This window comes from Oryctolagus cuniculus, chromosome 9 (assembly GCF_964237555.1).
Source record: "Oryctolagus cuniculus chromosome 9, mOryCun1.1, whole genome shotgun sequence".
Lineage (NCBI taxonomy): Eukaryota > Metazoa > Chordata > Mammalia > Lagomorpha > Leporidae > Oryctolagus > Oryctolagus cuniculus.
Window position 1 is genome coordinate 72,636,737 of NC_091440.1, and position 27,264 is coordinate 72,664,000.

The 27,264-nt window shown below is 45.8% G+C and overlaps 1 protein-coding gene across 9 annotated transcripts; it reads left to right on the top strand.

Moving 5' to 3' along the window:
* Nucleotides 1-24: 24 nt before the first annotated feature.
* Nucleotides 25-26,890, top strand: LOC103352316 (serine/threonine-protein kinase Nek5). 9 transcript variants are annotated; one of them, XR_007913699.2, is made up of 5 exons: nucleotides 25-629; nucleotides 7,575-7,721; nucleotides 12,489-12,585; nucleotides 23,524-23,621; nucleotides 23,739-26,890. XR_007913699.2 is itself a non-coding variant. In XM_070048952.1 (4 exons), exons 2-4 carry the CDS (start codon nucleotides 11,787-11,789, stop codon nucleotides 23,688-23,690), a joined length of 381 nt encoding a protein of 126 aa, XP_069905053.1. In that variant the 5' UTR covers nucleotides 9,421-10,476; nucleotides 11,765-11,786; the 3' UTR covers nucleotides 23,691-26,890. The 9 variants fall into 9 exon arrangements, 3 of the variants coding, with proteins under 3 accessions (XP_069905053.1, XP_017206101.2, XP_017206102.2); XR_011378828.1 differs by lacking the exons at nucleotides 25-629; nucleotides 7,575-7,721 and adding an exon at nucleotides 9,420-10,476 and having other exon boundaries at nucleotides 12,489-12,649; nucleotides 23,739-23,827; nucleotides 24,247-26,890; XR_001795682.3 differs by lacking the exons at nucleotides 25-629; nucleotides 7,575-7,721 and adding an exon at nucleotides 10,530-11,903 and having other exon boundaries at nucleotides 23,739-23,827; nucleotides 24,247-26,890.
* The last annotated feature ends 374 nt before the right edge of the window (nucleotides 26,891-27,264 follow it).

Consider the following 27,264-nt stretch of genomic DNA (forward strand, 5'->3'; position numbering starts at 1 on the left):
CCCTCTGAAGATACCTCCGAAGATGGCTCAAGTCCCCTATATCAAATTTAAAGTATCCTCCTAGGTACTTTAAAAAATCCCTAGATTACTTAGTAATACAGTGCAAGTGACATAAATAGTTGTTATACTGGGTTATTTAGGGAATAATGACAAGGGGAAAAGTGTGTACATTCAGTACAGACACAGTTTTTTAAAAACAGTATTTCTGATACACAGGTGGTAGAACACATGTGCGGAGGGCTGACTGTGTCAGATCAAATGCAGTTATTATAGGACATTTGCTCATGGTTATGATGTGCTGGGATTTCTTTCTCTCTTTAATGTCACTCTGTGCAAGATACCAGGTGTCACACATCAGAGCACTACTCATACAAAAAGTGAAAAACATTGTAGTTGAGAATCAAATATAACTAACTTTGCCTGAAATGTGATCTGGAAGACAGATGCTGAACATCTTTTTTTTATTTGGTGCTAATTTTTATCTTTCACTCTAGGTGGTTCTGTAATCAAATACAGTGAAAATAACACCCACAAGCAGTGGCTCAAAGAGACCCCTGACACCTTGTTGAACATCCTTCAGAATGCTGATCTCAGCCTGGCGTTTCAGACCTACACACTTTATAGACCAGGTAATTTATGCCTGTAACTGTGGAAACTCTTCAATTTTTAAAAAAGTATGAGATATATGTATAACATAGAATACACCACCTTGACCATTTTAATGCCATTCAGCCAGGTACAGAGTGTTCCCTTTTTTTTTTTTTTTTTTTTTTTTTTTTTTTTTTGACAGGCAGAGTGGACAGTGAGAGAGAGAGACAGAGAGAAAGGTCTTCCTTTGCCGTTGGTTCACCCTCCAATGGCCGCCGCGGCTGGCGCACCGCGCTGATCCGATGGCAGGAGCCAGGAGCCAGGTGCTTTTCCTGATCTCCCATGGGGTGCAGGGCCCAAGCACCTGGGCCATCCTCCACTGCACTCCCTGGCCACAGCAGAGGGCTGGCCTGGAAGAGGGGCAACCGGGACAGAATCTGGCGCCCCGACCGGGACTAGAACCCGGTGTGCCGGCGCCGCTAGGCGGAGGATTAGCCTATTGAGCCGCGGCGCCGGCCGGAGTGTTCCCTTTGTACTGGCATTGCCACTATCCCACCACCGAGCTTTTCTCACCTTCCAACACTGAGACTCTAGACCCATTGGATAGTAATTCCCCATTCTCCCTTCCTAGAAACCCTGCAGCTATAAAATTGTGAAGTACGTCTTAGCATTGTATTTTTAGAGGTCCCTGAAATCTGTTCTAGCCCATCTTAAGCTGCAATTAAAATTTTCCATGTGGCTACTTTACTCACATTGTTTAAAAAAAGATTGACTTATTTATTTGAAAGTCAGTGAGAGAGAGAGAGAGATCGATCTTCCACCGCTGGATCACTCCCCAGATGGCTACAACAGACTGGGCTAAGCCAGGCCAAAGCTGGGAGCTAAGAACTCTGTCCTGCTCTCTGACATGGGTGGCAGTGGGCCAAGCACTTGGGCCATCATCCACTGCTTTCCCAAGCTTGTTGACGGGAGCTAGATTGGAAACTGAGCAGACCATTCTTGAGCCAGCACTTCAATATGGGATGTTGGCATCTCACGTAGTAGCTTAACTGTGGGGAGCAACTCGGACTAGACTGTTACTGGAATTAAGACTTATTCCATGCATCTGCTCTCCCACAATATGGCGCTGGGAGAGGAGGAACCAGCTTCTACACAGCTGCCTCCAGTTCAACCAATAAACAGCAGGACCTGCTCCTGATTGGAGGAGAGCAACGTACTCGGCGTGTGGGTAGCAGAGTTGCGATTGGTGGAAGAGGACTATAATGGAGGAGAGAGACAACATGCACGAGGAACATCTATCTGAAGGAACACCTGAGCAGCCCCCGAGAGAGCCTGCCGGCGGTGTGCCGCTCCCCCGCGGAAGTGGGGAAAGTGGCAGGGGGAACCGCTCTTCCACGGAGGTGGAAGGGACAGTAGCCAACCCGGGAAGAACCAGCAGCAAACCCGGGAAGGGCTGAGCAGACAAAAGAACAGCGCAGGGTCCTGTGTCGTTCCTCCACGAAGATGGGGAGCAACACTTAACCAACCCACTGTGCCACAGGGCTGTACCTAGAGCTTCATTGAGCTATTTGCTCATTTGTTTGCTTATTTTAATAATCATGCTACTACTTTTTTTAAGAGTAGCCCATTTTTACCATGCAAGTATTAGACATTACTTTTGTGACAGCCCCAAGATTTCTTTTGCTGTGTCCTTGAATTCAGTTATATTGAATAGAACGTAAAAGGGATGATCAAGCAGGATTTGATTTTTAAAGTTTTTCTACAGACATTTTGAGTAATTGTGTACAAAATAATATTTTATACTTCTAACCCTAGGGATCCAGGCCAAAGGCCTCCATGAAGGGTGTGCACATGTGTATAATTTTGATAATTCAGTTCCTGAGCCACCTTCCTAGATTAAAATTGCAGACAAGTTATACCAAGAGCCTATAGTGGTATATAGTAAGTCTGAACTTTATTTATTGTAGCAGATTGAGGTCTGATTTGGCAATATTTATTGATTTACTGACAGGTTAATGTTTAAAATAAACCAGTAAAACACTGTTTCTGCTTTGAAGACTGAAGGCATTTATTGCCTGGGAAACCGGCACTGTACCGTGTGCACATTCCAATAGGGCTAAACATGGAATATGGGAGCCTGAGGAGGGCTAATACCTGGGAGAAAGGTCTCAGGAAGATTAATGGCTGCAATTTTGATTTAGAAATTATAGTCCTGGATTTTGTATCTGCTCAAATGATGAAGTCTTTGTCATTTTAAGAAAGTCATCATTTAGAAAATCTGTCCTAGCTCTATCTTGAAATGGTTTTTATTAAGATTTAATTCACATTTTTACATTAGAGTTTTTTGTTTAAGTGAAAACTCAAAAGTAATCACTATCTGGAAATTTTTTTTTTAAAAAATGTATTTTTGTTTGATTTGAAAAAGAGAGACAGATAAACAGGAAAGATCTTCCATCTACAGGTTCACTCTTCAAATGCCCACCATAGTTGGAGCAAGGCCAGTCTGAAGCCAGGAACCAAGAACTCAGTCTGGGTCTCCCACATGGGAGGCAGGGACCTTCATATTTGGGTCATCACCTTCTGTCTCCCAGGGTGTACACTAGCAGAAGGCTGAATCAGAAGCAGAGGAGCCAAGACTCAAACCAGCACTCTGATATGGAATGTGGGCATCCCAAGCAGGATCTTAACCACTGCACCAAACACCCACCCCCTAGAAACTTTTAAAAAGTATGTGTGGGACCAGCATTGTGGCACAGCAGGTGAAGCAACTGCCTACAATGCCAGCATCTCATATGAGCACAGGTTTGAGTCCCAGCTGCTCCACTTCTGATCCGGCTCCCTGCCTGGAAAAGCAACAGCAAGTGGCTCAAGTACTTGGCCCCCTGCCAGCCACAAGGGAGACATGTATGGAGTTCCTGGTTCCTGGCTTTGGTCTGGCACAGCCCCTACCGTTGAGGCCATTTGTGGAGTAAAACAGTGGATGGAAGATCTCTTTCTCTGTCTTTCTCTTTCAGTAATTCTGCCTTTCCAATAAATAAATTAATCTCACAAAACAAACAAGCATGCGTGTAGGACCGAGTGTGTGGTGTGGTGGTTGTGATGCTGTCATCCCATATCAGAGTACTGGTTTGAGTCCTGGCTCCTTGCTTCCAGTCCAGCTTCCTGCTAATGCACCTGGGAAGGCAGCAGAGGATGACTCAAGTACCTGGGCCCCTGTCACCCACATGGGAGACCCAAATGGAGTTTCAGACTCCTGGCTTTGGTCAGCAGATGAAAAATCTTTCTCTTTCCTTCTCCCTCTCTCCCTTTCTCTATCTTGCTCTGCTTTTCAGATAAACAAATAAATAAGCTTTTTTTTAAAAAAAGCATGGGAGTGCTCTTCAGTTCACTACATTTTCCCCTGTTCAATGAGAAGACTTAGGAAGAAAAGGCTCAAAGGAAAAAGAATTCACCGTTATCCAACTTCCAAATAAAGTTTAATGCTTTAATATAGATTAATTTTAATGATTTAATATAGATTATTATATTTCAAAGTTTTTTATTGTGAGTTATTTTCCTGTTAAAGAACTGGTCTTTAGGGACTCCAATTTAATCCCATCAAGGTGGCATGTACCAATGCCATCTCACTATTCCAAGTGATCAATTTCAGTTCACAATTGATCATAATGAAAGGACTAAGAGTCAAAGGGAGCACATAAACAAGTCTAGTACCTGCTAACACTAACCAATAGAATAAATAAAGGGGAGAGTGATCCAACATGGGAAGTGAGATACTCAGCAGACTCATAGAATGGCAGATGTCCTAAATAGCACTCTGGCCTCAGAATCAGCCCTAAAGGCATTCGGATCTGGCTGAAAAGCCCATGAGAGTATTTCAGGCATGGAAAGCCAAGACACTCTGGCAAAAGATCTCTGTGAGTGAGATCTCAGTGGAAAGAACAGGTCTTCAAAGAAGGAAGTACCTTTCTCTGAAGGGAGGAGAGAACCTCCACTTTGACTATGACCTTGTCTAAACAAGATAAGAATCGGAGAACTCAGAGGGCTTCCATAGCCTTGGAAACTCATGACTGGAGCATAGGGAGATTACTGATGCCATAGACAGGAGTGTCAATTGGTAAAGTCAACAACAGGAGTCACTGTGCACTTACTCCTCATGTAGGATCTCTGTCCTTAATGTGCTGTGCATTGAGATTTAATGCTATAACGAGTACTCAAACAATATATTTCACTTTGTGTTTCTATGGGGGTGCAAACTGTTGAAATCTTTACTTAATGCATACTAAACTGATCTTCTGTAAAAAAAAAAAAAGAAAGAAACTATCAACTCCCAACTTTACTCTCACTGGGATTAAACATGACAATAGGTCTGATCTGATTTCATCATCATTTAAAAAAAATCATCTATTATTTTTCACTTTATGTTTCTGTGTGGGAGCAAACTGTTGAAATCCTTACTTAATGTATACTAAGCTGATCTTCTGTATATTAAGATAATCGAAAATGAATCTTGATGTGAATGGAAGGGGAGAGGGAGTGGGAAAGGGGAGGGTTGTGGGTGGGAGGGACGGTATGGGGGGGAAGCCATTGTAATCCATAAATCGTACTTTGGAAATTTATATTCATTAAATAAAAGTTAAAAAAAAAAGAGAAAAAAACAAAAACAAACAAACAAAAAAAACACATCCTTAGTGATCGTGACCTACAACGATAATGATGAAGATGATTCCTAGGGGGAAATTAAATAAATAGGAGTCATCAAAGACTTCATCAAAATGCATGTTATGAAAAAACCTGCATTATTTTCCAAAAAATTTTATATCACAATAAATGAAACTTTCAATTTTCTACAAAAAAAAAAAAAGAACTGGTCTTTAAAAATATTTCTTTTTAATTTTTTTAAAAATTTTATTTAAGGAATACAAACTTCATGTATTAAATATATACAAATTTGGGAACATGATGATTCTTCTCCCCTACCTCCCTCCTGCCCATACTCCCCCCCCCTTCTTCCTCCTTACTCTCCCTTTCCCATTCTTTTCTTTCTTTTTTTTTTTTTTACAAAAGTCAGTTTTCAGTTACTTTTTTATTCGTAAGATTAACCCTACATTAAGTAGAGAATTCCCTCAATAGTATGAACAAAAAAGAACAGAAACAAACAAACAAGAATAACATTGTTCCTTGACAGTCAAGAGCTGTTAAAAATCATCGCATCTCAAGGTGTCAGTTTCACTCCTATAGATTACCTTTAAGTACTCCATTAGTTACCACAGATCAGAGAGACCATATGGTATTTGTCTTTTTGTGACTGGCTTATTTCACTATGTATAATGGTTTCCAGTTGTATTCATTTTGTTGCAAATGTCTTTTTTAAAAATATTTTTTTATTTATTTGAGAGGTAGAGTTATAGACAAAGAGAGGGAAAGACAGGGAAAGATCTTCCATCCTCTGGTTCACTCCCCAAACGGTTACAATGGACAAAACCAGGATCTTCTTCCAGGTTTCCCACACAGGTGCAGGGGCCCAAGCACTCGGGCCATCTTCCACTGCCTTCCCAGGCCATCAGCAGAGTGCTGAATCAGAAGAGGAGCAGCCAGGATGTGAAGCCGTACCCATATAGGATGCCAGTGCAGAAGGTGGAGGCTTAACCTACTACATCACAACACCAGAAATATTTATTTTGATCTGCTTGAAAAGCAGAAAGAGAGCAAGAGTGAGATTCATCCTCCATCTGCTTGTTCATCCCCCAAATGCTCACAACAGCCAAATCTGGCCCAGGCTAAAACCAAGAGCCTGGAGTTTCATTCAGGTCTCCCATGTGGGGGACAAGGTGCCAGTACAGAACCATCATCTCTTGCCTCTCAGGTTGTGTATTAGTAGGAGGATGGATCAGAAATGGAGCCACTGAGAATTGAACAGGCCCTCCAGTGTGGGGTAAGGGGGTCCCAAGTGGCGATTTAACCTGCTGCACCACAATGCTTGCCACAATAATTCTTTTATTTAATCCATGCACTGATGCTTTGAACCTATTATATGCCAAAAAGCATGCTGGGTAAATGCTACTTGAATTGGTTTTTTTTTTTAAGTTTATTTTTTTTTATTTATTTTTATTTTTGACAGGCAGAGTGGACAGTGAGAAAGAGAGACAGAAAGGTCTTCCTTTGCCGTTGGTTCACCCTCCAATGGCCAGCGCGGCCGGCGCGCTGCAGCCGGCGCACCACGCTGATCCGATGGCAGGTGCCAGGTACTTATCCTGGTCTCCCATGGAGTGCAGGGCCCAAGTACTTGGGCCGTCCTCCACTGCACTCCCTGACCACAGCAGAGAGCTGGCCTGGAAGAGGGGCAACCGGGACAGAATCCAGCGCCCCGACCGGGACTAGAACCCGGTGTGCTGGCGCTGCAAGGCGGAGGATTAGCCTAGTGAGCCACGGCGCCAGCCCTAAATTGTTTAAATTGGAATTTTTTCCTATGATTTCCCTGAAGATTCAGAAGGGTTCTTGAAAGGCCCCCTGTCTAAAGAAACAGAAGCAGCAGACAGTGTGGACGGAGGTCATGATTGTGTCATTTTCAATCCTGAGAGACTGGAACCTGGGCTGGACGAGGAGGACATGCACGTTGTGATATTCCTAGAAAGCTTTAGAAGGGTGTGGGTGTGCAACTTAATGAGACCTTAATTTCAGGCTTCGTGGGGCCTGTTATTTTACTGTTCTTCATGAGTGAATATTTCTATCTTGCCTTTTGTCTGGGAAGGGTAGTGAATTTCGATATAATTGTAGAAATCCTGGCTGAACCTTTCCCATATATTATTTCAGCTCGGACTTACTATTTTTAAATATGCTATAAAAAATGTCCTTTAGGAAGGACGGGTTTTCTCTGTGTTCAGTTGTCTTATGGAACCAATTTTTCAAACACGTAAATATTGTCATGGCAGCATTCTGCTTGAACTCCATCCACAAATGGGCTTATCATACAAACTGTTTTCCTGCAGGGACTTTGAGGAAGATGGTGACAATGCCGACTGGGTGTCAGAACTGAAGAAGTGGCTGGATGGCCGGGAGTGTCTGATGGACCAGGCCGGAGGGGATGCTCCCAAGTCACACGGAGGAGACGCTGCAAATGAGGAATTCTTACTAGAGTAATAATTAGTTTGTAGGATGTAATAATAATTGGTACTTAGGACATATATTTGAAGGCAGAATGAAGGGAGAAACTGTTAATATTTAAAATAATTCCTAATATCACAGAATTAAAAATAATCTAGAACTTCTATTAATCTTTGAACTCGGAGGAGAAGGTACAGCAGAATGGGTAGGAGCCTGGTGCTTTGATGTCTAGTAGAACAGAAATCAGATGCCAGCTGCACCATTCACTAGTTGTGCGATTTGGGAAATTACTAAACCTCTTTGTACCCTGATTTCATCAACTATAAAATGAGCATAATAAGGCCTACCTCCTAGGGGTGCCGACCTGTAGATCATACAGCAGCATTTGTATTATTATTCATGGTGTTATGGTCTGTGTTGTTGACTATGTAACTCTTCCTGTATTTCCTAAAGGTTTGAGGATCTAAATATATTTAATTATAATAATGTGTGCATTTAATTAAAAATGTATTTATTTGAAAGGCAGAGATGCAGAGAGAGGGATATGTCGACAGTGAGCTCTTCCATCTGGTGGTTCACTCCCCAGGGCTGGGCCAGGCCAAAGCCAGGAGCCCCAAGCTTCTTCCAGGTCTCCTATGTGGGAACAGGGGCCAAGCACTTGGGCCAAATTCTACTGCTTTCCCAGGCACATTAGCAGGGAGCTGGAGCAGAAGTGGAGCAGCCAGGACTCAAATCAGCACCCCTATGCAATGCTGGCATCACAGGCAGCGTCTTAACCCACTAGGCCACAATGCTGCACCCCCCCCGTCCCCATTTTTTCATTAGGAGCAGGTTTTGGGTCGGTTGAAGTTCATTTTTAATCATTTTCAGCAACTACTGGCCGTCCTTAAATACAGTCCTTCATAGGAAGCAGTGCAGAGCCCAAGTCAGAGTGTTGGCTATGGGAAGAGTGAAGTGAGCCCCAGATCTTTCAGAAGAGAGCATGGGAATAAGGTCAAAGGCGATGGGTGGAGATGGCAAGTACTGGAAGCTAGAGAGTGTGGGGGCTCAAATGGTGGGAGAGGAGTGTCCCAACATGGGTATGTCCCCAAGACACACCTGTGCTAGGTCCTGTCATGTGTTACCTCATCTCATACTCGTACTGAGGGAATATTTTACGAGAGAAGAAACAGGCCTCTCCCGTCACAGGGCAATGGTGGGATTGGCATCAGCCTGTGCCAATACGGGGAGCAATGTTGAAGGGAAGATTGAGGGAAAACACAGTGGGATCATTAACAAGGATCTGCTGACACCGGATATAGACACATCTTGTAAAGAGTAGCACTTTTAAAAATTAATTTATTTTATTTTGTTTGACAGATAGAGAAAGGTCTTCCTTTTGTTGGTTCACCCCCCAAATTGCCGCTAGGGCCGGCACTGTGCTGATCCGAAGCCAAGGGCCGGGTGCTTCCTCCTGGTCTCCCATGCAGGTGCAGGGGCCCAAGCACTTGGGCCATCCTCCACTGCCCTCCCGGGCCACAGCAGAGAGCTGGACTGGAAGAGGAGCAACCGGGAATAGAACCCGGCGACTATATGGGATGCCCACACCGCAGGCGGAGGATTTACCAGGTGAGCCACGGCGCCGGCCGCTAAAAATCTTAACATAGAAGGCCAGCGCCGCGGCTCAACAGGCTAATCCTCCGCCTGCAGCGCCGGCACAACGGGTTCTAGTCCCGGTCGGGGCGCCGGATTCTGTCCCAGTTGCCCCTCTTCCAGGCCAGCTCTCTGCTGTGGCCAGGGAGTGCAGTGGAGGATGGCCCAAGTGCTTGGGTCCTGCACCCCATGGGAGACCAGGAGAAGCACCTGGCTCCTGGCTTCGAATCAGCGCGGTACGCCGGCCGCGGCGGCCATTGGAGGGTGAACCAACGGCAAAGGAAAACCTTTCTCTCTGTCTCTCTCTCTCTCACTGTCCACTCTGCTTGTCAAAAAAAAAAAAAAAATCTTAACATAGAAAATAAGTATTTCTACTTTGAAAAGTGTATACAAATAATTTAATCATTCAACCCAGGAAAAAGAAATTATTCTGCCATGACCAAGACTTATGTTAATTTCCACTTATATTCTTTCAGAGTAGTGTGATAGGACAAATAATAAGACTTAAAGCGTAAAGATTATTTTGAGATAAAGTTTTAGGAAAGTGGTATAGAGCTTTGATTTTTAAGGAGAAAAAGTGAGAATGTCAACTTTTTGATTCTTGGGGTTTTTGGTGGTGGATGGTGGGATCGAGTAGCCTGGGTATTGGAGTCTACTGGATATGCTTTCGTTTTGTCAATAGTTACAATTGCTGAAAATCACATGCTCCCAGCTGAAACACACAACAAAACTTGATACGCAAATAGGGGATGCGTTTGCGGAGGCCCCTGTTGGAGGCGCCTGGCCGCAGGGTCCGAGGCCTTGGCTCCCTGTGGCTGGTTTCCCAACGAGCGCCCTCTGCCTTGCAGGGGTGCAGCACAGCTAACGCTTGCCAAGTCCGCTGCGCCCTGAAGGGGAGCTGGGGCGCGTTCTCGCAGACTGCTCTGCGGAGAGGTCCCGACCGAAGGCCACGCGAGTCGGGGGATTCGGTCGGAGGTCCAAGTTTGCTGGCCTCTGACCCGTTTTCAGGGCGGGGCGTGGACCGGTCCTCACCGCCCACACCCGCGGCCCGCCCGTTCCTCCTGCGGCTCCACCCCGGCACGCAGGGAGGCGCGGCAGCCGGGGATCCCGGATCCTCCCGGAGGTCTCGCTGGCCCCACGAAGCCGGCGAAGCAGGTATGCTGCGGGCGGGCGGCCCTTAGTTCTTACCCGGAACTGACCCGGGTTCTGAGGAAAGAAACAGAGTCTCGGGAGGAAAGACTGGGAGCGCGGAGGAGCAGCCGGCGTCCCGGGCTGCCTCGGTCTCCATGGCAACGCGCGGCGCGCTGGGCTCCGGGGCCAGTGCACGAGCTGGGCCGCGCACCCCGGGACGACTCCGGGCCGGCCCTAAAAGAAAGGATTTTCCTTAAGTCCGGGCGTTTGAATCACGGGCGGTCAGCCCCCAGCTGGTCACCGAGAGGCCCGATGCCGCCCTCGGAACCAGGCCCTGAGGTGGTCACAGCCTCCCCAGGCCACCCAGTCGTCCCTCCTTCCTGTGCAGTCATGAAGTTATTGGGAAACAACCTGCCGGCTCACCAGTTTTTTAAAAACCTGCACGCTGCACTCGCAGTACGTAGCCTACAGGGATATAGAAGGAAAGCAACTGGTTACGAAAAAGCGTTTCAGTCAGTAAATGCTTAGCCCCGCCACCGTGGAGGAAGCGCGAAGCAGCTCGGTGGCCGCGCCTGGGCAGCCACCCATCGTGACAGAAAACCCCAAGTGCGGTCAAGCCTTGATTTACGTGCAGTTGCATTCCTAGAAAAATCCAGTGTTAGAATCCTGGGAAAAGTGCTTTGGGTTCGTTTGGTGCTGTAGTTCGATTCCAGCCGCAGGTCATTGTAAGCGGGTTTCCCCACGCACGTGAGTGTAGGGCTGCGGGATAACCCTTTATTGTGCGGGCCTGTCCTTTGCCTGGCAGAATTTTAGCATCCGCGGCCCTAACCTCTTCTAAATATGTCTGAGTCTGTGAGAACAGAGCCCCTATAAATATCCCAAATGCCCCCTAGGGGGCAGTACGTCCCCACTGAGAAAGACTGGGCCCTAAACCTACAGGAGCGTGATGTTCTAGCTTTCTGGAGGTGCCATGCACTGGCGTGTTGTGTCTCTCATTTGGAGAACGAACACGCTCACGGGTCCTGCTATTTCCGTCTTTGAAATCGGGAGAGTGAGGCTTTGCGAGGTTAAGAGGCTCGCCCCAGATCGCAGCGCCGAAGTGTCTGAGCTGAACCACAGCGCCTGAGCCTGCCCTTAGAGCCCGCCGGCCGAGCGTTCGCTCACTTTGATGGCTGACCCGCGGCTCTGTCCTGGCGGGGGTGGCAGGAAACTTTCAGCACAGGGAGTGCTTTTTGCATGTTGGTCGTCAGTTTTCTGACTTTGTCAGCCATTAGGAGAAGCCTGCGATGAAATTCCATTGCTCTGATGGCAGGAACCTCCGTGCACGGGCCACCATGGACAAATACGATGTGATTAAGGCCATCGGGGAAGGTGCCTTTGGGAAAGCATACTTGGCTAAAGGGAAATCAGACAGCAAACCATGTGTCATAAAGGAGATCTATTTTGGAAAGGTAAAGAAGTGCAAATGCCTATGACTTTTCAGCAGGCTTTTAATTCAATATGAAAAGGAAACTTTGTTTTACAATTATAAATCTTGACATTATATTAAATTATGAATCTTGAATTTAAATTAAATTATGAATTTTAACCTCAGTTGATTTGCATGCACTCACCTCACAAGTCTGATGTCTATGCAGAGACCAAGGATCTTATTTTAAAAAGAAAAAAAAGAGGTGGGTGTTTGGTGGAGCAGTTAAGTGGTCACTTGGGGCGCCCCACATCCCATATTGGAGGGCCTGGGTTTAAGTCCTGGCTCTGCTCCCTATTTCAGCTTCCTGCTAATGAGCATTCTGGATGGCTCAAGTACTTGGGGTCCCTGCCACCTAATGGGGGTCCCTGATAGGATTCCTAGCTCCTGGCTTCAGCCTGTGTAGCTCTGGATGCTGAGGGCATTTGGGGGGTGAACCAGTGACTAGACAGTCCCTCTGTCTCTGCCTTTCAAATAAACAAATAAGTAAATCTTCTAACAAACAAAGCAAACATGTTCTTGAAAGTAAGTTCTTTACAGGACTTTTCTGTGTTGGAATGTCATTTAGATGCCCATCCAAGAAAAGGAAGCTTCCAAGAAAGAAGTCATTCTTCTGGCCAAGATGAAGCATCCCAGCATCGTAACCTTCTTCGATTCATTTCAAGGTTTGATTTTCCGATATTCTTCAAGTACTCTAACAAAGTGTAGACATGTTGACTTACGTCAAAGGTAGGTTCCTGAGCATTTGATGCAAATGAACTTTTATAAATGAATCGCTTTCCCATTTACTGAAATTGTAATTTGAGGCATCATGTCTATTTCCTCTCTAATGAGTTTTCATACCTTGCTGGTGTTTTAAGTTTTTCCACCTCCCCTGAATTCTTATTCCTATAAATATTTAGTGATTGATGTTTAGTTTTGCTATGGCAACAACCTTTGCATCTCAGTGGACTATAATGCATCTACAGGAAAACTTCGAAAAGCTCATAGAAAAATTTAATTAAAAAGAAGTTTATCTTGGTGCAAAAAGTCTTTGAAAGTTTTATTATAATACACATTTACATGGACTTTTTGAAGACTTCATATTTTTCACATCACATATTGGCTCTGGGTGGGCTGGGGGTCTTAAGTCTGAAGGAGCCTCCCAGGCAGGGTTTTCGTGAGCAAGAGAAAAGAAGGGGACATGGATCACCACACCAGCCCTCTCAGAGTACTGCTGAGGCATGTGTGAATGCACGCATTCATGTGTGTGTGAGGGGGTGTGTGTGAGGGGTGTAGGCATGTGTGTGTGTGAAGGTTCTGTGTGGGGTGTGTGTATGTGTGTGTGTGTCACAGTATATGAATGTTTGAGGGGGTAAGTTGTGTGGGGGTGTATGAATGTGTCTGGGGGATAATGTGTGTGTATGTGTGTGTGAGTGGGATACATGGGTATGTGAGGGGGGTAATATGCTCCCCCCCCACACACACATATGGATGTGTGTGTGAAGGTTGTGTGGGGGGTGTATTGTGTGGGTGGTGTATGGATGTTTGCGGATAATTTGTGTGGGAGGGCATATGGATGTGTGTGGGGTAATGTGTGTGTGTGTGTGTGTGTGTGAGTGGGATATATGGGTATGTGGGGGGTAATATGTGTGTGTGAGGGAGGAGCTTATGGATGTGTGTGTGAAGGTTGTTTGTGGGGTATATGTGTGTGGGAGGGCATATGGATGTGTGTGGGGTAATGTGTGTGTGTGAGAGTGGGATATATGGGTATTTGGGGGGGTAATATGTGTGTGATGGGCGTATGGATATATATGGGGGTAATATGTGTGTGTGGGTGTGTGTGTGTGAGGGGGGATATGGGTATGTGAGGAGGGGTAATATGTGTGTGTGTGAGGGGAGTATATGGATGAGTGTATGGGGTAATGTGTGTGTGTATGTGTGAGGGGGTGTATGGGTATGTGAGGTATACTCTGCCTACATGAGGACCTGTATGTCCCATGGCAACAGCTAGGACTGTCATGCTCTTACAGAGAGCCTGCAAGTAGCCACTCATCACCAAGCAAACTGCAAAACTATAGTGGGAGAACCTTTGGGAAGGAAGTCCCTTTGTCTGCACCCTTGAATACAACTCTTCTGCCTCCATCCATCACTCTATTCCAAAGATTTAGAAAAAGAGTGTTTGGCACAGCAGTTAGGTCACCACTTGGAATTCCCATAATCCATATTGGAGTGCTCCTTTTCTCATCCAGCTCCCTGCTAATGTTCCTGGAAAAGCAGCAGAGGATAGCCCAAGCCGTTGCAAGGGCAATCTGTGTGGGAGACCAAGATGGAGTTCTGGGCTCCTGGCTTCAGCCTGATCCAACCCTTATACTATTGTACACATTTGGGGATTAAACCAGGGAATAGATGATCTCTTTCTTTCTCCCTTTCAAAGAAAAATAAATAAATTTTTAAAATGATTTTAAAAAATGAAAGAGCATTGGTGAGAGGCCATTCATTCACTCAGCAGGTGTTTATTGAGTGCTCACTGTGTGCTAGGCATTGTTCCAGCTTCCAAGAATATAGCAGTGAACAAAACCGACAAATATCCCTTTTTTCATGAAGATTACATTTTAGAGGGAAGAGACAGACAATAAACATAGAGTAGGTCAGGTGTTTATAAGACTGTGACAGGGCCTTATTTGCCACCAGTACATGGGACATCCCCCATCCCTCACCTTAATGGAGCAGGAGTGTTAACCTAGGTATTTCAAGCATCATCAGGTGAGTACAATCAGTAAATAAACAAACACAGAGGCTGTTTCTTGGACCCTTTGTGCTCTGCTGGGCATTTTCTTTCTTTCTTTCTTTCTTTCTTTCTTTCTTTCTTTCTTTCTTTCTTTCTCTCTTTCTTTCCTTCCTTCCTTCCTTCCTTCCTTCCTTCCTTTCTTAAGATGTATTTTAATTTATATGAAAGGCAGAGTTACAGAGAGAGAAAGGGAGAGCCAGAAGGAGGGTCTTCCATCTCCTAGTTCACTCCCCAAATGGCCACAATGGCCAGGGTTAGCTAAGCCAGGGGCTTCTTCAGGGTTTCCCATGAGGGTGCAGGGGCCTAAGCACTTTGGCCATCCTATGCTGCTTTCCCAGGCACATTAACAGGGAGCTGCATCAGAAGCAGTTGGGACATGAATCCTCATCCATATGGGAGGCCAGCACTGCAGGTGGCAGCTTAATCTTCTATGCTATAGTGCCCCAACATTGCATTTCTTACTGATTAAAACCATTCCATTCAAAGTAGTTCCACGTATACAGCCACTCCTTTTTTTAAGTTTTCTTTCCCCAAAAATATTTTATTTAATGAGTACAAATTTTGAAAGTACAACTTAGGAGGAATGTAGTGATTCTTCCCACCATAGCTGCCCTCCCTCCCACATTCCTCTTCCTTCTCCCATTCCCAGTCCCATCCTCCATTAAGATTCATTTTCTTCTTTTTTAAAGATTTTATTTGTTTATTTGAGAGGTAAAGTTACAAACAATGAGAGGGAGAGACACAGAGAAAGGTCTTCTATCCACTGGCTCACTCCCCAAATGGCCGCAATGGCCAAAGCTGTGCGAATCTCAAGCCAGGAGCCAGGAGCCAGGAGCCAGGAGCTTCTTCCCTGTCTCCCACATGGGTTCAGGGGCCCAAGCGCTCAGGCCGTCCTCCACTGCTTTCCCAGGCCACAGCAGAGAGCTGGATAATAAGCAGAGCAGCCAAGACTTGAACTGGTGCCCATATGGGATGCCAGTAATGCAGGCTGAGGATTAACCTACTGAGCCACAGCGCCGGCCCCCCAAATATTCATTTTCAATTAACTTTATACACATAATACCAACTCTATACTAAGTAAAGATTTCAACAATTTGCACACACACGCGCACACACACACACAAACTGTTTGAGAACAGGTTTTACAGTTAATTCTCATAATACAACTCATTGAGGACAGAAGTCCTGCATGGGGAGTTAGTGCATAGTGACTCCTGTTGTTGATTTAACAATTAACACTCTTATGTATGACATCAGTGATAACCCGAGGGTCTTGACATGAGATACCAAAGCTATGGAAGACTTTTGTGAATACAAACTCTGTTAGTGTTTAGATAAGGCCATAAGCAAAGTGGAGGTTCTCTCCTCTCTTCAGAAAAAGTACATCCTTCTTTGATGGACACTTCTTTCCACTTGGGTCTCTCTCACAGAGATCCTTCTTGTAGGACATTTTTTTTGCCATAGTGTCTTGGCTTTCCATGCCCGAAATGCTATCATGGGCTTTTCAGCCAGACCAGAAAGCCATAAGAGCTGAATCTGAGGTCACAGTGCTATTTAAAGTGATTATCAGTCTATGAGTTTACTGTGTTGCAGCTATTCTTTAACTGAGAATTTAAAAGAGCTCTTGGGACCCTTGGGATGTCTTCTTGGGAATAGAGCAATGCACGTGGCCAGCTAATGGAACTGTATTGAACAACTTCTAAGGGGAGCCCCTAAATGAAGTGACCTCATTCCTGTCTATTGATATCCAGCTATGCCATAAATGAGTGTGAGTGGGAGAGCAGATAGGGTGGGAAGAATCACTATGTTCCTAAATTTGTATTTATGAAATGCATGAAGTGTATATACCTTAAATCAAAGGTTTCTGGGGCAAAAAATGCTACCACCTCACTTGCTGGGATGCTGTTGTGACTGTGTGTGGCTAACTCCTACTCCTGCTCCCCCTCAGTCTAACCTCTTTACTGATCTCTGCAATTTTTGTATTTGGGTCTATATATCCTGTGTGTCTACAAGTATGCCTATGTTTCAGGAAAAACCCTGTGTATGAGAACCAGCAGCCACAGGGAAAAGGGGCTGAGAGACCAAAGAAGAAAAATCCAAGATTAGATAGAAAGTGATTTATTGAGAGCACAGAAGTGTAGGCTGTGGTGGTGTCCATGACACAATGGACCCACACAACCTCAGTCAATGGGAAGGGGGTCCCCAGCTAACCTAACAGCACCTGGACCATCTCAAGCAACAGTACTGTTCCAAGGATTAGACAGGGGACATTCCACCTGCAGGTCTGGCAGATCTTAATGACTTCCTTTATCTCACAAGGTTTGGAATGACCCTCGGGGCTACCGCAAGGGGAAGAGGACAGATGTGTCCAAAATGGCTTTGGTCACATCATACTGAATCCCTACATCATAATTATGAATTTGTACATTTTATATTCATCTTCAGGAGTCACTGGGTCTGGCCCTGCCATGGCAGCCACAGATGGGACTCCATAATTCAATAACGCCTTAGCAGGCTAATTTTAACTTGGTAATTTGTATGGCCCACGCATGATGTTATAAATATCCAAATGACCTTTGGTGAAAGGAATCTCACTTTTGCTCAGTTCTTTTTTTTTTAAAGATTTTATTTATCTATTTGAGAGAGAGAGTTACAGACAGTGAGAGGCAGACACAGAAAGGTCTTCCCTCCGTTGGCTCACTCCCCAGATGGCTGCAACAACTGGAGCTGCACCAGGAGCCAAGTGCTTCTTCCAGATCTCCCACACAGGTGCAGGGGCTCAAGCACCTGGACCATCCTCTACTGCTTTCCCAGGCCATAGCAGAGAGCCTGATGGGAAGAGGAGCAGCCAGGACTAGAACCAGCACCCATATGGGATGCTGGCACCGCAGGTGGAGGATTAACTTAGCCACAGCACAGGCCCCTGCTCAGTTCTTGATCCTTAGCATCTAGCACATAGGAGCTGCTTAATGTATGTTTGCTGAATGAATGAATGGAATGGAGTGGCTTAACAGTGTTTTAAGTCTTTATATCATGCAAGATCAGCTTTAAAGGACAGTTTATACTGGATACTGTTACAAAACTCAGGTCACTTCTACAGGATGAAAGCCTGTGCTTTGTTTGTTTATATTGTAAGTTTACATTTTCTGATGACTGCTTTTATTTTTCGAAGTAAAGTACCCTGTGTTTACGAACACTGGAGATGCTGTGATGCATTTGCCTTTGCTTGGTAGCTTGTTGGTACCTGAAACCCCAAGCTTATCTGGAAAGGTCTTTGTAGCACCTGATAAAGGCTTTGTTTGCCCTCCAACAGCTCATCCCTGAACACAACCAGGCTCCACTGTTTGTCTATGAAAATTTTCCCAGTTTGAAGCAACATAAGAAAAATAAGGAGGATGTCTTGATATTTTCCTAAGGCTAAATTAATACCACATAAGTTCTATCAATAAATACTGTCTTGTCGTGTGCTAGGTATGTTCTAGGACTCCGAGATACACCAGTGATCAAAAGAGGCAAAAATCTCTGCACTGCTGCATTTGGTTTCTATTGCTGCCTAGCAAATGACCACAATCTAGTTGGTTAAAACAACTACCATTTATGAGCTCTTAAATCCTGCAGCTCAGAAGGTGGGGCTTGGCTTAGGTGGAGAGTCTGCTCAGGGTCTCATGCAGTTAAAATGGGGGTGTCAGCTGGGATTGCAGCTCATGGTCCTTTTCTGAGCCTACTCAGGTTGCTGTTTGGCCTGTTCATTTCCCTGCAATTTTAAGACATAAGCCCCTACTTTCTTGCTAGCTGTTCAGCAGCTGGCAGCTAACCTGTTAACGGGGCCTCTGCTGTCGGCTTCAAGAAGTGGGCCTCTGTGCCTTGCCATTTGGCCTCCTTAACAGAGTGTGCAGATCCTTCTCTTCCTTTGTTTCTGACCTCTAGGCACAGATTAAAATGGATCATGTAGTTAGGTCACTTCCACCTGGGTAATCTGCCTTTCCATTGACCATGAGTCAGCTGATCAGTGCCTTTACATCAGCAAAGTCCCCTTGTAATGTGACATAACAGTCCCGGGAAGAGTGGTTCCACCCTCACTCAGGGGTGAGAGTTATCTGTGGTTTGTTCACCAGGGCCATCATACATCCTAATGCAACTATAGGATTTAACCTTCTTGGAGCTAGGGAGTAGGGAGAGACAGAGGACAAATGTAAATAGTTCATGAGCTTACTTTATATAGCAAGGTGACAAGTGCTGTCAGAAAATAGAATGGAATGAGATGGGGGGTGGGAGGGTGCAGTTTTAAATAGAGTGGTCTGGAAGGACTAATGGAGGTGACATTGGAGCAAAGATTTGGAGGAGGTAAGAAAAGAGTCCTGCTGATGTCTCAGGAAGAACCTTCTAGGCTAAGGGAATGAACACTGCAAAGGCATGAGGCAAGAGCAGGCCTGATGTGTTAAAGGACCATCCAGAAGCTGTTGGGAGAACAGCTCACTGCAGGCCTTCAGCATCCACTGCTGAAGAATGCAAGGTCCTGTCCACTGTCTACCTGGGCTGTTTCTCAGGACTGTGTTTGCTGAGAGCAACTTTCAAAGATGAGGTGACATCTCCCTGAAGACAGCAGCCTTGCTTCCTTCTCACTGTGAAAGCAGTAGCTTCCCTGCCCTCGGTGTGATGAAGTCCACCCCATGTACCGGTGTCCATCTAGACCCACCTGTGTTGGTTCTGTGGGATTTCAGTGACATAGAGAACCAGTGTTAATATGAAGCTCTGGCTACTGCTTTTGCCAGACATAATAACGTCCTTTGTTTCTTACCTGGGAGTCTCATGACTTCTGCCAGCATTTGTGAAGTAGAAAGCAGCCAGTTAGTAGGGTAGAATCTCAGATTCTTCATAGAACCCTCCCTGATGTCATTGTGAGTAGAGCATAATGATCAAGAAGAAAATAGGAGATTTGTTTTTTATTCTTTATTCTGATAGTGTGTACTCCCCAGATTTTTGGTATTAAAATGCCTTTATTTTGCGGAATGATAGTGATAGTAGATGATATTTCATCAAATGATTGAAATAGGCATCATTGCATGCTAATGCAAAAGAAAAAATTCTTACAGATGCTGACACAGTGCTTTCTCCTCATTTATGATTTTTATATGTATAGACAGACCTCTTTTTAGATTTACTTAAACATAGTTTTATATTACTATTGTGCATATAGAAACAAGAAAATGTAAGTGAATAAAATTGGCTAATGTATTTTTTAATGTATTCTAAAAATTATGCAGGAGCAAGCATTTGGCCTAGCAGTTAAGATGTTGGCTCAGGCACCCACAGCAGATATCAGAGTGCCTGGATTCAATACCCACCTCCAGTTCCCGACTCCAACTTCTTGCCAGTGCCTGCCCTGGAGAGCAGAAGACTATGTAGGAGATCTGGACTGAGTGTCCAGCTCCTGACTTCTGTGGGTATTTAAGGAGTGAACCAAGGGATGGAATCTTTCTTCCTTTGTCTGTCTTTGTCTCTCAAATTTTTTTTAATTTTTAAGAAGTTTTTAAAAATTATGCACACAGTGAAAACATTAAGACTGCTGGCCCTACAGCAATTGATAAGAAGATTCTAACGTCTGTAAGACACAAACTTGATTTTTCAAGAGTGTGTTTTAGAGTTGATAATTATAGCAACAGTTAATGTATGTTGGGACTTGGCTAATAAAGATTGCAGCCCTAATATATTTTTTAAAGATTTATTTGAAAGGCAGAGTTACAGAGAGGCAGAGGCAGAAAGGGAGAGAAGTCTTCTATTTGCTAGTTCACTGCCCAAATGGCTGCTGTTGCTGTGCTGATCTGAAGCCAGGAGCCAGGAGATTCTTCTGGCCACAGACCCAACCCCACAACCCTAATATTATTGCCCCTTAATTGTTTTTGCAAGGTCTATGATCCATGAGCTTTATAAGTCTAGAAACTCTTTATTTCCCTGTCACTCTTTCAAATAAATATTAAACAACAAAAAAAGGCAATTTTAACACTGATAACACTGATTAATGGGGAAAAAGGATATGCTTATATTAGAGCCAATTAATGCTCATTTGCCTGAATAGTCTGAGATGGTTCAACCATGATAATCCTGAACCTGTACGTTTCTTTCACCAAAAGCCAGTGTAGTGTAAGGCTGAGTCCAATGGAGGTTAGTGGAAAGGAAATGAAGTGGACCCCTCAGTTTCCTTATTCTGATTCCCCCCTGGTTTTGAAGTTGCCATCCCTTCCTTGCCTTCGTAGTTCTTTCAATGACTGAGTTACAACAAAAGTCAATTCTTAAAGTAGTATGGTGCTGAGGATAACTGATCTCCAGATGTGAGGGTATATTGGGGAGCATCTTCTTAGGAGCCTTCTTAGATCTCCAGTCAGACTTATCACTCACCCTTCCTTCCTTCCTTCTTTCCTTCCTTCCTTCCTTCTTCCTTCCTTCCCTCCCTCCCTCTCTCTCTCTCTCTCCCTCTCTCTCTCTCTCTCTTTCTTTCTTTCACCTATTTATTTATTTGAAAGGCAGAGTTACAGAGAGAGGGAGAGACAGAGAGTGATCTTCCATCTGCTGTTTCATTACCCAAATTGCCACAATGGCCAGGGTTGGGTCAGGCCCAAACCAGGAGCATCTTCTGGGTCTCCCATGTGTGTAGCAGGGACCCAAGCACTTGGGCCATCTTCCACTGCTTTCCCAGGCACATTAACGTGGAGCAAAGGTTGGAAATGGAGCAGCCAGAACAAACCAGCACCCATATGAGTGCATGCATCACTGGCAGCATCTTAACCCACTGAACCACAACACCTGCCCCCTGTCACTTTCTATATGCTCTCTACACCCTGAAGCCCACAGACGTCCAATCCAGCACTGGTCACACAATGTGGAATGCCTCCCCAACTAGACAGAGCAGGAGGACAGCTTATTTGCTCTGTATCCCTAACAGCATTTCTTACTGATCACATGTCCTTGATAAAAGTGTGTTGTTGAATAAATGGATTACTCCTTAAGAAGGGAGATGAGGGCCGGCGCCGCGGCTCACTAGGCTAATCCTCCGCCTAGCGGCGCCGGCACACCGGGTTCTAGTCCCGGTTGGGGCACCGGATTCTGTCCCGGTTGCCCCTCTTCCAGGCCAGCTCTCTGCTGTGGCCAGGGAGTGCAGTGGAGGATGGCCCAGGTGCTTGGGCCCTGCACCCCATGGGAGACCAGGAAAAGCACCTGGCTCCTGGCTCCTGCCACCGGATAAGCGCGGTGCACCGGCCGCAGCGCGCCGGCCGCGGCGGCCATTGGAGGGTGAACCAACGGCAAAGGAAGACCTTTCTCTCTGTCTCTCTCTCTCACTGTCCACTCTGCCTGTCAAAAAAAAAAAAAAAAAAGAAGGGAGATGAGGGGGGCAGGCATTTGGCACAGCAGTTAAGCAGCTGCCTGGGACACCTGTAGGAATAATATGAGTGTTTAAATTTTTAAAAAATTTTTACATATTTGAAAGAGTGACACAAAGAGAGACGCAGAGAGATCTTTTATCCACTGGTTCATTCCCCAAATGCCCATAACACACAGAGCTGCCCCTGGCTGAAGCCAAGAGCCAGGAAAACATCTGAATCTTCCTGGTCTCCCCGGTGGATGGCAGAGATCTCAAGTACATGAGCCACTATCTGCTGCATCCCAGGAGTATTACAGGAAGCTGGATTGGAAGCAGAATAGTCAGGATGTAACGGGGCACCCAATGAGATGCTCATGTCCCGAGCAATGACTTCATCTGCTATGCCAGAACTCCCGTCCCCATACATACAAACAAATTTAACAGATAAAAACACAATAAGTTTGTCAAACTTTTGATGCAAGACCAAAGCCTTGAGTTCATGGACTAGAGTTCTGAATATTCTTTCTTATGTAAGCTCTGCCTCTTATTTAGAATTTTGTTTCCTTTCTTTAGTGTAGAATAAGAGTTTCTGAATAATCTGTATTCACAATCCTCTTAGAGCTTTTCTAACTATATTTTACTTGTCTCATCCAACATTTAGGTAAATGAAATTTTTTTCTTTAGTCAATTTTTCTGAGTCCTCCAAAACATTCAATGTGGTCTTCTACAGATATAATCCTCTTTCTTTTTCTATTCCTACTATATCAGTCTATAAAATAGTTACAATGACAAACATAAATGGCATAAGAAGATTTGGGGAAAACACAAGGGTCTCGGTAAGCATCAGTGTGATTGGTGGGAACAGAAATGTGTAGAAAAATGGAGAGCCCAGAAGCCACTAGTGATGACCTTGAGCGGGCAACACTACAGGAGAGCATCCAGGAATCTACTGAGTAGGTTAGGAGAAGTACACCAGAAAGAACAGTTGTACTCAACAACATGTTTGAATAAATGCACATGTTCATACCCCAACATAAGAAGGGGCTCTTAATCTTGGGGTACTGGGAGAGATTCACAGCTGCTATTTTTCCAGCAGATTTCTAATCCTTATAGTAATGTATTAATCATAATAGCTCTCACCACACTCTCATGTGTAGGCAATATTCTATGGATCTGACATGGATGAACTCATTTGATCTTTCCAGCCATCCTAGTAGGATGTTTCTGAATTATTTGCATTTTACAGATGAGGTACTGAGACACAAAGAAAGTGACTTGCCCAGAGTTACAGAGCTAAGAAATGTTCACTGGTCAAGTGGGCGTAGAACCCAGTCTGTTTTGACTCCACAGCCAGAGTTGTGATCTATTGTATACAGTATTATTTTCTGTTACATTCTCCACCTTTTGGAACTTGGCAAGCAAATGATTGTTAAATATCTGAACCCCTCCAGCACCAAATGATGCCTTTTCTTACAGAAAAAGGTCGGCTGTTTATTGTCATGCAATACTGTGATGGAGGGGATATCATGAGAAGGATCAGCAGACAGCGGGGAGTGTTACTTAGTGAAGATCAGGTAAAATCGTTTCTAATTTGCCGTTTAATCTATATGTGGAGAGGAAGGATTACATTTAAAATGTCATAAGTTTGTATGAAACATGAACGAGTGGATCAATATTCTTGGTAAATTCAGGAGCGTGGCAGCCGCGGCGTCTGACCTGAGTCCTCTGCGCGGAGCAAGTGGCGGCGGCGCGGGCCTGGCGCCCGGCAGCGGGCGGACAGGTAGGTGGCGGCTGCCGGGCCCCATACGGCCTGGGGCTGGGGAAGGGGGCCATGAGCCCTCCCGGGAACTTCACCTGGGTCCTGCGCGGGCGGGTGGGGCGCGGGCTCCCCGCTCCGCCTCCGAGACACTTCCTGACCCCTGTGGCTTCCCGCGGGCCCCTGTCCTCGGCTCTGCGCCCATGCTGGGCGACCCGCCTGGTGCCCCGGGTGTCTCGGGCTGGGTTAGAGACAGGGCCCCCGACAGCTGGGGCACCCCCCCAGAGCAGCCCGTCGGGTGCTGGGGGCTGTGCCCTGGTCTCCCCCGGGGGCTGCGCCCTGACTGCAAGGTGGCTGCACGGCGGCCGCTTGGGCGGGAGGGCGGCTGGGTAAAGCGGAGCCCCCAGCGATGGCCAGGCCCCCGGACGAGATGTCACCCCTAGCCCTGCCCCGCCCATGCCTGGCCTGCCTGCCACGGCGAAGCGTGGAAACACCGTCGCAGAAGCTGGTCAGCATGCAGGCCCCACATCTCAGCTCCTTGCTAACGCGCCTCAGTGCTCGGGCCCCGCCCTACTGTGGGAGACCAGGCTGGAGCTTCTGGAGTTGCCCTGTGCCTGCCAGGCCACTGCAGGTACCTGGGGTGAGCCAGCAGGTGATCTGGGCAGAGAAAGAGAGAGGTCGTCTGCACGCGGCTTCACTCCCCAGGGGACTGTAACCCCCAGGGCTGGGCTGCGCTGAAGCCAGGAACTCCATGGGGGCTCCCAGGTGGGCGCGGGCCCTGGCACTTGGGCGGTCTTCCACTGCGTTCCAGGCCATCAGCCGGGACTCCATGTGGGCTGTGGCTTAACCCTGTCCCCAAGTAAATCTTCCTTTTAAAAATGCAGTGCCCTCCCACGCCCCCCCCCCAGAGGCTGGGCTCCCTGCACCTTGCCCACCCCCTGTCCCCAGCTGCTCTGTGCCTACCTGAGCCCGCTGGCCAGGCTAGGTCCAGCGGCCCCGGCCGTCCACTCAGCACCACCGTGAGCTCCTGCTGCTGGCCCCGTCCCTACCCCGTCCCAGGTGTCCAGGCCGGTGATGCCCTGGTCTCTGGCAGCCTTGCTACAACGCCAGCAACCCTCATGGCAACCAGTTCAGGTCCCCGCTGCTCTACTTCCAATCCTGCTCCCTGCTGGTGGGCTTGGGAAGGTGGTGGCGGACGGCCCAAGCATGTGGCCCTGCCATCCATGGGGGAGACCCGGATCGAGTTGTCCAGGCTCCTGGTGTCAGCTGCTGGGGAGTGAACAGCGTTTAGAAGATCTTTCTCTGTCACCCCTCATCCTCTCCTTGTAGCTCTGCCTTTAAGGAAATAAAAATTAGAGTTCAGTAATGCTGTGGCACAGCGGGTAAAGCCCTGCCTGCAGTGCCGGCAGCCCATGTGGGCGCCAGTTCCAGTCCTGGCTGCTCCACTTCTGATCCAGCTCTCTGCTATGGCCTGGGAAGGCTGTGGAAGATGGCCCAAGTCCTTGGACCCCTGGACCCATGTGGGAGACCCGGAGGAAGCTCCTGGGTCTTGGCTTCAGATTGGCCCAGCTCTGGCCGTTGCAGTCAATTGAGGAGCAAACCAGCAAATGGAAGACCTCTTTCTCCCTCTCCCTTTCCCTTTCCCTGCTCCCCCGCCCCTGCCTCTCCTTTCTCTGTGTAACTCTGACTTTCAAACAAATAAATCTTAAAAAAAAAATTCTTGGTAAATTCAGACCAAAACATGTTTGCAATTGAACTTGAACTCTACCTTTTCTGAGCAATGAGATCTTCTTGAGAAAAGATAGTCTTTTTGGACAGTCTTACTTAGGATGCCGCTGAGATAAATCTTCCTGGCTTAAAAAGCATCTGACTGTGGATGCTCCTTAGCTATTTGAAATGTGACATATTTATAGCTTCACTCTTTCCTTTTATCATTTGGCATTCTGTTTTAAAATAGCTATCCTACTCTGCTAGGGAAGACGGAAGATCTTAGCAATGTCTATTTAGTATATCTTGATAAAGACAGAATTTTCTTGGTTTTTTTTTAGTTTTTAAATTTTTTAAAATATACAAATTTCATGTATTTCATATATATAGATTCAGGAATAGAGTGCTACTTCCCACCCTACGCTCCCTCCCACCCATGCTCCCATACTGCTTTCTCCACCCTCTCCTATTCCCACTCTTGATTTTTACGAAGATCTATTTTCAGCTTAATTTATACTCACAAGATTAACTCTCCACTAAGTAAAGAATTCAACAAGTAGTATGAAGAAAAAAACTGAAGAAAAAATTAAATGGGGTGGTGTGGGGAGCAACTCGGACTAGACTAAGTTACTGCCATTAAGACTTATTCTATGCATCTGCTCTCCCACAATATGGCGCTGGGAGAGGAGTAAACAACTTCTACACAGCTGCCTCTCGCCTATTTGACTGAGCTGCAGGAGCTGATCTTGCTCCTGATTGGAGGAGAGCAGCGTACTCGGCGTGTGGGTAGCAGAGTTGGGATTGGTGGAAGAGGACTATAAAGGAGGAGAGAGACAACATGCACCAGGAACATCTAAAAGGAACATCCGGATAACATCTGAGCAGCCCCCGAGAGAGCCGGCCGGCAGTGTGCCGCTCCCCCGCGGAAGTGGGGAAAGTGGCAGGGGGAACCGCCCCTCCACAGAGGTGGAGGGGTTGCCAGCCAACCCAGGAAGGGCCAAGCAGCAGAAAGAACAGCGCAGGGTCCTGTGTCGTTCCTCTGTGAATGGGGGAGCGACAGGGTGGTGCATACCATGTTTTGGAAATGATCACTATAAAAGACAATTGGAATATTGAATGAGTACAAGGATTCTTCACTAAATATAGTAATTCAAATTTGAAACATATTTGAACCAGTAATTCAAATTACATGATTCCTTTTTTCAATAATTAAGGAATATATCTTTTTCTTTTGTCTGTGTTTTTCAAATTCTCAAATGGGTATGTGTATTTTATAACTCAAGTGTGTTTTCTTCACTTATAATCAAATGAATTATCAATATATTTTTGGTGAATTTATCTGATCATCCATTATTAATAAAACTTGCTTTTGTTATTTGACTAGATGATATCATTTAAAGTCTGATATGATTTTGATATGCTTTATCCCCATCAAGACTCATGCAGAAATTCGATTCCCAATGTAGTGGCAATGGGAAGTGGGGACCTTGAATTTTGACTAGGTTGTTAAGGCTGAACCACCAAGAATGGATTGATAGAGTCATTAGATTTCTCACTCTTAACAGAACTAAATTAGTTACTGCACTGCAAATTGCTATGAAGGAAGCCTGGTGCCTTCCCTCACTCTCTTGAATATTTGCTCCTCCTGCACACATCTATTTGTTCTTCTAATTTCTACCAGGATTTAAAGCAGCATTTGACCCTCACCAGATGTGGCTGCCTAATTTTAGATTTTCATATCTTCAGTACCCTAA

What these genes read in the sequence shown, in the direction of transcription:
- LOC103352316 (XM_017350612.3), top strand. Translation starts at nt 11,739, where the DNA reads ATGAAATTCCATTGCTCTGATGGCAGGAACCTCCGTGCACGGGCCACC. An exon ending in AGGAGATCTATTTTGGAAAG is followed by an intron (nt 11,904 to 12,488) that starts GTAAAGAAGTGC and finishes AATGTCATTTAG; the next exon opens with ATGCCCATCCAAGAAAAGGA. An exon ending in CTTCTTCGATTCATTTCAAG is followed by an intron (nt 12,586 to 23,523) that starts GTTTGATTTTCC and finishes CTTTTCTTACAG; the next exon opens with AAAAAGGTCGGCTGTTTATT.